At 44.0% G+C, this 10,682-nt stretch overlaps 1 protein-coding gene across 4 annotated transcripts in view; it reads left to right on the forward strand.

Moving 5' to 3' along the window:
• Positions 1-10,682, forward strand: part of HIPK2 (homeodomain interacting protein kinase 2) — a 200,184-nt gene that overhangs the window by 168,050 nt on the left and 21,452 nt on the right. For all 4 annotated transcript variants that reach the window (XM_026657563.1, XM_026657566.1, XM_026657562.1 and 1 more), the window contains exon 12: positions 994-1,275. In XM_026657563.1, the coding sequence (XP_026513348.1) occupies positions 994-1,275 (282 nt within the window). The remainder of the gene's footprint in view (positions 1-993; positions 1,276-10,682) is intronic.

Here is a 10,682-nt window from a genome sequence, read left to right on the forward strand (position 1 = left end):
GGAAAAGGTAACTGTCTTTTTTCCTTTGACTCTGAAAATGTTCTGCTAGGGGGGAGGGGAAAAAGGCTTTAGAGAATAATGACGTGGATACTAGAGAATATGCGTTCCTTCTTCATTCAGGGCTTTTTGTTGCCTCCACCCTCTGATAGGCAGGCATTGTGTTTAGGGTCCTGATGCAAATGAACCCTCATTTTCCTTATTTACTTTTAGTGCAGGGGATTGAACTAGGAAGACAGAAAGGACGGAGTTGAGAATATTTTCCCTCTAGTGAAGAAAAACCTATTTACTTCTCCGACCCTGCACCCTCTGCCTTTGCCACCCCACATCAGAGCCAAATGAAACTGAGTGTCTCCCCCTCTGGAACATCTCAGTGTTGCTCCACAATGCTGTTGATATAAGGAAGGCTGGGCAAAAATTTTCTGTTAAAACTTTTTTTTTTTTGGACAGGAAATTGGATTTTCAATTAAACAACAGTTTTTTTGTGAAAAATGTCTGATTTCCGTGGAAAACTTCAATTTTTGGGGATTAAAAAACTGAAATATTTTGGATGAAAAACCAAATATTTTGATTTGGAAATGCAGCAGTAGTGCTGCATGCGAGTTGTGGTGCCTTGTGCTCCCATTCTCTTCAATGTGGTGGGCTGCTTGGCTGGACTACATCTTCCAGGATGCACCATGGCCAGGCTTTCCCATGAGGCAGCATTTCCAAATTGAATTATTTTGGTTTTCAGACCGAATTTTTTTTTATTTTTTTGCCAAAAAAAATCTAAATTTTCCACAGGAAAGAAACCCAAACATTTTTCAGCCAGCTCTAGTGATGAGTGATGTGAGGCACTCCCTTCCTCCCTCCCTTGAAGAGGCGAATACACCAGTTTTGTAGTGTGCCCAGCCCTCACCAACAAAGAATGCGAGAGAGGTTGACGCCAGGACTCAAAAGCCAGTAATATCTGAGCAATCCGAGCTTTAACCAACTGATTGTTTTTGTCATTTTCAGAAACGTGTCTACATATGAGGTTTCGTCCTCTCAGGCCATCAGCTCCCCTCAGCGATCGAAACGCGTGAAGGAGAACACCCCCCCTCGCTGTGCCATGGTGCACAATAGCCCCGCCTGCAGCACTTCTGTCACGTGTGGGTGGGGAGACATGGCTTCCAGCACCACACGGGAGCGGCAGCGGCAGACGATAATCATTCCCGACACACCCAGCCCTGCAGTCAGTGTCATCACTATCAGCAGTGACACAGATGAAGAAGAAGAACAGAAACATGCACCCACCAGGTGAGCAGTGATTCTGTACTCCATTGGGGGTTGGGGTGTGGGAAACTCCATAGAGTCTTAGGAAATAGGGTTGGAACTCAAAGACCACCTAGACAATCTAGTCCATTGGTACACAATGTATGCTGTATGGGCCAACAGTGGCATGGAAAGCAATTCCTGGCAGTTGCCCTAAAGAAACTCTGACAGGAAAGTTGGCATGGTTCAGTGATGAGAGTGCTAACCTGGGGCTCAGGAGAGCTGGGTTCAATTCCCTGCTCTGCCATAGACTTCCTGTGTGACCGTGGGCAATTTGCTTGATCCCTTTGTGCCTCAGTTACTCCATCTATAAAATGGAGATAATACTTCCTCATCTCACAGGGATGTTGTGAGAAGAAATATATTAAAGATTGTGAGGTGCTCAGATATTAAGGTAATAGGGGCTATATAAATACCTAAGATAGCTACACAGAACAAAGCAGTGAGGAATTGGGGTTGGGAGAGCAGATAGTTCAAGATCAGATCTCTCTTTCTAGGTGATCCATAGAATGAAAAGGTTGTAGAATATTCTATCTAGTCCAATCCTCAGCCTCTGTGAAGAAGGCTACCACACTATTACGTCCATATACAGTGCTTATTCTTGAAAAACTCTAATGATTGTGTGTCATGAATACCTCATTAGGTGAAATAAATTGTGAGGAGTATCTGTTCAATTCTCATTGGTGGTCATATCACAAAAAATATCACCACTTTTGGAACTAATTGGCACCCCATTGGTTGCCACAGCAGGGAGGCAAAAAATGAGTGGACCATGAAGACTGAATGTCCCTCTTCTCATAGAATTGATCCACCCAGTCACAGTAGATACAGTGGTACAAGGAAGCTGCCTTTGCTGTTCTTGATCCATGAATAAAGAGAGGACTTCTTTCTCCAAGGCTCTCATTTCAGCACCTTTCCTCGCATGCGCACAGTCAAAGCCTGAGCACTCCAGGTTTCCCTGTCCTACACCAGTCACAAAATGTCAGTCTGTTTTAGGAGCTGCAGAGAAGTAGCCTTGCAAATAGCTGAATAATTACAGAATCTTTGAGCTACTAACTCCGCTGGGAATTTTCTAGCCCTGTCCCTTCAATAATAAAAGATAAAATTAAAGCATCTTTATTTAGAACCTGCTCCACAGCAGATTGGCCTTCAATCATCTGAGATATCTATATCTCTGAATCTCAGTGCTGTGATGATTATTAGTGGTGCACTGAAAATGTGTACAGAACAGACGAGATGGTGCCTGCCTCAATGAGTTTACAACCTTGTATAGAGAAACTAGGCACAACAGGGCTTTATTTTCAGAGGTGCTGAGCACTCATATGTTCTCAGTTGGATTGGTGGAAGCTCAGCACCTCTCAAAATCAGGCCTGTCATGTACCAGATGACCGGAAAGATGGAGAGATCATAAAGCAGTGCAGGATATTTTACAATTTTTTTGTTGCAAATAATTATTATAACACTTCTTTGGTCAGTTGGTTTCACAGAAAAAGTTTATTTCAAGAAAGGAGTTGGAAGAGAGGGTGGAAGCCAGGTGCAGTAAGAGAAAGGTATTCCAACTATTGGTGATATCATGGGAGAAGGTCTAAAGATGAGAATGGGAGAGAGATACAAAGGGAAGCTGAGAGGCCTTGCCGGGGGAACAGAAGAGATCAGAGAGGTAAAGAGGTGTGGATTTCTGCAGGGCCTAGAAGTTTAGAACAAAAAGCCCGTGAAGGGATGGTTAAGAGGACAGCGATCCACAGAATGAAAAATCTGAGAGAACCCCTCACCTAGTCCAATCCCCAGCATCTATCTAGAAGAATGCTACAGTCTTCCAGGATTATTGGAATGGCAGAGCAGAAAGATTATCTGGGTTGGAAGGGAACAAGTTGGAAGCTGGAGGATGAAGGGGAGAGGTGGTTGCAGTAGTCAAGGTGAGAGATGATCAAGGTGTGGACAAGGAGTGGAAAGGAAAGGATGGATTTTAGAGATGGTGCTAGATTCTGCCAGGTTTTTTTGTTTTGTTTTGTTTTTTTGCAACAGCTAGTATTGTGGGGACAAGGAAAGAGAAAAGTTGAAAACTAACATTGTGAGGCTTGGTGAACGGGAGGATGGTGGGATCGTCAAGGATGGAAAATGGGGAGCTCAGGAGAAAAAACAGGGATTGAGTTTTCATCATGTTACATTTTGAACTGGAAGCACAGTATCCATGCTAACGTGTGAGGGAGACAGAGGAGAGGCTGGATGAAGAAATCAGAGGTCAGGGGAGGAGAGGCAGTCTTAGGAGATGCCAGCATGCAAGACTGTATGAAGTTTCCAAGGGATAACTTGTAAAATGAAGATAGGAGTGGGCTGAGGACAGAGGCCTGAAGGGCACTGGCCAGAGAGCCGGTACAGGAGAAGCTCCAAATTAGGGCTAGGTGAATAATCAATTTTTCTGTTTGGCCATTGAACCCAAAAAAAAAAAAGGGGTTTGGATTGGACTGTAACATTTTTCTGTTTGTTTTTCTCTATGAAATGAAAAATTGGAAAAAGTACATTTCAGATCAAACTAAACATTTTGTTCAACCCCAAATTTGTTTTTCTTTCATTTTGGTTTTAGGATTTTAATTTTTTTTTTAAATTTTTTTAATTAAATTAAGGAAAATTCCGAAACAAAATGTCTTTCTCAAATGAAAAATCAAAATATTTCATTTTGGAAATGCTGTAACAAAATGTCTGGATGTTTCTGATTCAACCTGAATCTGCATTTTTTGTTGAAAAAACTATTCATGTAAAAAAATTCACCAGCTCTGCTCAGAGCAGAATGACTGGAGAGACAGGGAAGGGCCAGAGTCACAGAAGCAGAGGGAGAAGAGAGTCCAGGATGAGGGCGTTATCTTTGGTGAAAGCATCAGAGAGATTGAAGTCAAGTTGCTTGGGACCCTTTGACATGGCCAAATCTAGGGCCAGATCCTCAGCTGGTGTAAAACAGAGTAGTTTTATTTGAGTCAAGGGAGCTGCACCAGCTGAGGATCTAATCTGTAGTGTGCTATCTGAAGTTTGCTACCTTTAGCTAAGTTTCTCATCCTTCTTGTGCCTCTCAAAGAAAGATGGGAATTGAAATTAAATATATGTGTTTAATGGGAGAGAATGGCCAACTATACAGGACTGTACAACAGGGGCTGCAAATGAGCCTAAAATAAAATTGTAACATTTGGAAATCATGCAAAGGCTTTACTGGACTCATACATATTTGTGGAAATTTTAGCCTGTTCAGCAACGATGAGCGCTGGTAGTGTGAAAGCCACGGGGGTAACTTGGCACATATTATTTGTCAATGTCCTACTAGACACTTTTGGTCAAATATTACAGAATTAGTATGGGATCATAATTTGCTAATTGAGTCAGAACTAACAGTCTGTCCCAAAGCTCAGTGATGTCAGTGGAGTCTTTCCACTGTCTTCCCTGATTTTGGATTAAGCCCTAAATTTATTACATGATTTTCCTTGAGTCCCTGGGACTAGAAAGTCGTCTTCTTCCCCAAAATAAATAAATAAATGCATTTGCAGTTGTCCATGGTTATGCAAAGAGATTGCTCTTTAGCAGATAAAAAAGTTCTTATGTCCCACTCACAGTTTTAAAAGACCGGTAATATTGACATGGACAAAATTGTCCCACCTGCATATATTGGGCCTGATTCTCAGCTATGCTAAAGCCCCTTTACAGTGCTCTGGCAGAATAAAGGAGCCTTAAAGTGAGAGTTTACTCCTACTTTAAGGCGCTTCTGCAATGCCAGGGCACAAAGTGGCTTTCTAATAAAGGAGGGTCAGACCCTTTATTTGTAAGAATAAGGAGAATTCCACATGCTATGGGAAGAATTTCTTTCCTATCTAATGGAAAATACAGGTGTGCAAGTGAAAGTTTTGAGAAGTCACCAAGGTGGTGTAACAGGCAGTCCAGGACTTTGTTTAATTCTTCTGTGTATTTTACATTGTTGATATGTATAGCTTTGTATAGCTATTTTAAAATCAACAGATATTTTTAAAAATTGCCCGTCCCCCATTCTCAGAAGCAGCAGGGAGCTATAAAGTTTCCATGGGAAGTCCTATGGGTCTTTGGAAACATGTGGTTTCCAATGTAGTATTACAAAAGCGTGCCACCTACTGGAGACTGGTATTATCGTCCTTGCCATAAATTGCAAAGGGGAGAAGAGTAACGCTTGTACGATGACTTTACCACCAAGAGATCTCTAGACGTCATTCTCAGTTCATTGTCTTTTCCAAAGAAACTCCCCTGAGCTCAGCATCCTTAGACCAAAAAAAGATGGTCTCTGCTGTGCTGAAGAACAACACTTCTGTGAGTTATTTCTCTGGAGAGAGAAGTTTAGGTCTCACTGGTTTCCCTGGAGGTGTGAGGAAGTTCAAAACAGAATTTAGATTTTACAGATTTCTTATAAATTGAGAGACTTGGCATTTTTGTAAGTTTCTGTACTAAAGTCCTCCAATACTATGGCAATGGGAGCCAGCCAGCCAGATTGATTGCTAGCATTCCTCACTCATAGTCACCTGAGCTATGTAGCCCCTCCATAACTTTTCATTTTATAGGTTCTTTTTTTAGGTGTACATACTCAGCTGATTAAATACTTCTGAAGTTAACAGGGGAAAAATAAAACAGCTTAAATATAGAACAGAAGCACAAGTGCATCTTGGGATGAATAAATTATGGATATAAGCGAGTGAAAGAATGTGTATGCTGCTCGTGAACGAATGACACACAGGACTGAGCCAGCGGTAATAGCAGCAGGAGGTATAATTTCACATGCCACTAACTCTAGCGTAGCAGAGCATGGCAGGAAGAAGTGATTGAAAGGAGGGCAGTGAGGAGGTGCCCTTCGTGACTTTATAACAACAGAAACAACAACCCCCACAACAATTTTCTAAAAAGAAAACACTGATGATTCCTTGGCTTAGATGGGGACTTTTAAAAGAGAAAAGAAGCAGCGGTTGTACCCACAAGGAAGCATGAGATCCTTTCACCTCCCAATTGTCATCCATAGCCCTGTTGGTGCCCTAAAGCAGTGTTTCCCAAGGTGGGTTTTAACCCACCAGTGGGTTGTGGGAAGGTTATAAATGGGTTGTGGGACGGTTATAGATGGGTTGTGGGCCTGGTGTGGAGGGGAGGTGGGTTGGAGAGTGAGCCCACCCCAAAACAGTGGCTCCTGTCCCTTGGAGCTGTGCCTGGCTTCCCACTCCAGGTGATATTACCTGTCGCACAGAATTGCAGTGCCACTCAGGTTTGACCCAGCTGCCCCTTCATGGCCAAACAATTCTGTGCGTCGGGTCCCAACACTGACTAATCACAATCATCAGAGAACAAAGTTAGAATTCCCATCCTTTCTCTAAAACAAGTAAACAAATAAACCACCCCAGGCAGCTAGTGCTTGGAATAACAGACAGCAGAAGCTCTCCCACCAGGCCTGCAGTAGCAGAACCGTTTCACACTGCTAACTGCTTTAGCATGTCTGACTCCCTCCAGTAGAGGGCAGTGATGAACACACATAGAGCTCATTCTGTATCAAGTTCAAGTTCCGGGTTGGGTCTCAGACAAGTGAAAACAGATCCAGTGGGCTCAATATCGTTTCTAATGAATATTTCTCATTTTCATAAGCACTGACTGTGCAGTTCTGTGTGATGCACAAAGAGAGGTGAAACGAGAATAGCAGAACATGTCAGAGGTCAGGTGAGGAGGTGGAATGGCAAAGATACGTAAGGTCCCAGCACTGAAATAAGCGGCAAATCATGTTTCAGTGTTAGGGATTTCAGCCTTCACATGGGATTTCCTTAGTTTTTGTGGGTTTATGTGGGTAAACTTTCTTTGCATAGGGTTTATTGTGGTTCATTCTGAAGTGGCAACAATTCAGAAAGCTGCAAGTTATTGGGCCTTGAGAGCCTTAGAAGAAAGTGTTATAGGCTTAGCCCTCTTCTGTACATTGGGCCATGTCAGAATGCACTATGATGTGGTTTCTAGAGAGGTAAGGTGGTATGGTGTAAATGCCTGTGAACGAAAAGGTCTGTTTGTGAAATGGCTGCCGTTTTTGTCAGCCCTAGGGCCTGAACCAGGGAGCCTCCGCAGCTGGAAGTATGAGTCGCTACAGTTTGAGATAAGGAGGCAGACTCTCAGGCTGAGAGCTGTAACAGGCCGTGACATATACTGACCAACATGTTAAATTCGCATCTTCTAGGACTTGATATTTTCAGTTAAGAAAAGAAGATCCTGGTCATGAAAAACTGTCAGTACTAAAAGACTTAAGGCCCTCAGTGGGTAGAACTCCGCTTCTATAGAGCGATGTCGATTTACAAAGGCTGCAGTGCCAGACCTTAGTATAGTGGTCCCCAAACTGGGGGCATGCCCCACTAGAGGGGAGTGGAGGAACATTCAGGGGGGTGCATGGCAGGACCAGGGAGAGCCTCCATGAGGGATGGGGAGGGTGTGCCACGCTTCCAGCCCCGCCCCAACCCCATTCAGCCCCCAGTCCTGCTCTGTCTCCAGCCCGGTGCCAGCCCCCATGGTGGGGCAGGTAGGGAGCACCATGCTTCCAGCCCTGTGCCGCTCTGCCCCAGATCAGCTCCACCCCCAACCCCATTCAGCCCCCAGTCCTGCACTGCTTCCAGGCCTGCTCTGCCCCCCAACCCCGCTCTACCCCCAGCCACAGCTCCACTCTGCCCCCTGCTCCACCTTCATTCCCTCTCCACCCCCAGCATATCCCAGCTTCACCTCTAGCCCCAGCTCCTTCCTCCCTCATCCCCAGTTCTGCCCCCAGCTCCACCTTCAGCCCAGGTTCCACTGCTGAGGAAGCCTTGGTAGTGCAGTAATGGAGGGGGGGAGGCGCAGACAGATTCTGTTACTGGTAAGGGGGGAGCACAACTGGAAAAGTTTGCACACCACTGCCCCAGAGCCAGATCACAACACCATTTGGCCAGGCCGCCCCTCCGTCTGGCTTCATACCTTCTCCCATTGCACCAAGCGTCTTCCCTTTCCTCCTTCAAATCCCGTCTGAAACCCCACAAGCCTTGCTATGCTGATCTCCTCTTGGAAAAGGGGCCCAGTTCTTTCTCTCAGCTGCACCCAGGCCATTTTGATGGAAGTCACCGAAAGCTGTCCATGCATGTTTGAGAGCACAGACATGCTCAGTGCCTCCATACCTCTTGGACATGAACTGTTCTGTGGTCTGAGTTTGATCTCAAGCTCTGTAGGGCAGGGCACTTGTCTTTCTATGCACCTGGTAAAAACACTAGGCATACATATAGAGATTTATAATTAATAAAGAATAATCATCTTAAAAGGCATTTTTTGCAGATGCTACTCTAAGAGCAGCTTAACAGTGCAGCTTGGAGTCCTGGCTGCAGAATGGATACTTCGTTAATAAGCCACCCCTCTCGAGACTGCATGCATGGGCTACTATGACTGCAGCAGGGAGAGCTGCTGTCCAGGCAGCAGCCATGAATATACGCAGGTGTAATAAGAAGGGTGCAGGCCACATCAATGTTTTTAACTATGTTTCTGAATAACCTGGAACTTCCACAGAAAGCTGCAGCTGTGCTATAGAAATACAGAAAGCCTGCCAAGTAGGCTACCTTAGCGCCGTGTGACAGGATGCAGAGGCCCTCTGATTTTCAGTGAGCCGGGAATTAACACCCCTTCCCAGATTCACATAGGTCTGCCAGGTCTAGTCCTGTAACACAGCAGGCCATGGACTGAATGCCCATATCAGACTTTCATGGGAAATCAGAAGGGAGAATAACCACTTGCTCATTGGAAGGCTTTGAGAAGGGAGAGCTCCTGTGTGGCTTTGGTTTCAGGGTGGGATTTTCAAAAGGCCCGTTGAAGTAGATGCCTAACTTTAAGCCTGAGAGTAGTCGCACTGAAATCAATTTATTTTCAGTGCAAGTTGGGAAGCTAACTCACTTAGATGCTTTTGAAAATCCCATCCTGAATCTCTTTGGCCCCACTTCAGAAAGGTACTTAAGCAGGTACCTAGTTGTAAATATATGAGTTGTCCTACTTGGCTTCTCTGTTCTCTAGGGAGAGATGTATGGGCTCGAACACTGATTATAGTTATTAACTTTTATAAAGAAAATCAACTTGGATTTTCAGTGGGACTACTCATTTTCTTAAAGTTAGGCACCTTGCTGAATGGTTAGGCCATGATCCTGGAAACAGTTATGTATGTGCTTAACATTACTACCTGGAGTCGGCCCATTAATTACATTGGCACTACTTATAGTGGTAAAGTTAAGCAGATGCATAAGTATTGGCAGGATTGGAGCTTTAGTCTTGCTCAGTTCCCCATCTGTAAAATGAAGATCATAATACTCCTCCCCCTCTTTAGAGGGCTGGGGTTTTGTTCATTTTATATGTTTGATTTCTAGTGCACTTGATTTTCTTATTGTAACCAACGCACCTTGAGGAGGAAAACTTTGCTGATGGAAGCACAGTTCTTTCCTTGATGATGCCAGCTTACCTCTTGTAGCAAAAGAAAATAACTAAACATTGTCGTCGTTGTTGTTATTTGTAATAGGAAGAGGCTGGTGACCCCAGCCCTGTTCTGCTAGGCAACGTACAAACATCTAACAACAAGATGACCCTGCTTTCAAGATCTCTCAATCAAAATGGCATAAAATATGAAAATTCTAGAATAATAAAACACCCAGATTTCATGTCTAGGAAAAAGTGCTCTTCCACTCCCACAGCTGAGCCCCTTGCATACCAAGTATCAGCCAGGAACAAATGTTTACAGCTCAGCCTCTAAGCCCCGTATGTAAGGAAGAGGCTATAAAAGAAACGCAGTCAGAACCTTATCAGTTGTCAGAGCACAGTTCAGTGACTTCATTTTTCTTTATAAAAGGTAGTAACACTCAATGTTAGAGAACATACGTCTCTCCTTCTCAGGCAGCAGAGGGCAGTTGCAAAGGGCAAATATTACAGATACTCGTAACTGTGAAATTACGGCATTTCTATTAGGCAGATGGAATATTGATGACAGAGTCATTTTTATCAGCTTAACGTTCTTTCTTGCAGCACCATATCAAAACTGTTACATCTTCCTTCAAATAAGGCAGTTGTCATTCTAAGACACGCCATTATTCTCTCCATTTCAAACACAGCACCCTGTCCGTCTCATGATGGAAGAGGGGATTAAATTGAAGAATAGAATAGTCTGTTACTGCAAGCCCTTTAAAAGAAGTCCTTTACTCGTGGGAGGAGTGGATTCAATTCTGTGCTCTACTCCAGGCTTCCTCTGTGATCACTTAATCTCCCTGAGCCTCAGTTCCCCATCTGTACAATGGAGTCACCATTCCTCCCACCCTTTATCTGGCTTGTCTATTTAAATTGTGGCACCTTAGAGACTAACACATTTATTTGAGCAT

This window comes from Terrapene carolina, unplaced genomic scaffold (assembly GCF_002925995.2).
Source record: "Terrapene carolina triunguis isolate 2854851 unplaced genomic scaffold, T_m_triunguis-2.0 Scaffold247, whole genome shotgun sequence".
Lineage (NCBI taxonomy): Eukaryota > Metazoa > Chordata > Testudines > Emydidae > Terrapene > Terrapene triunguis.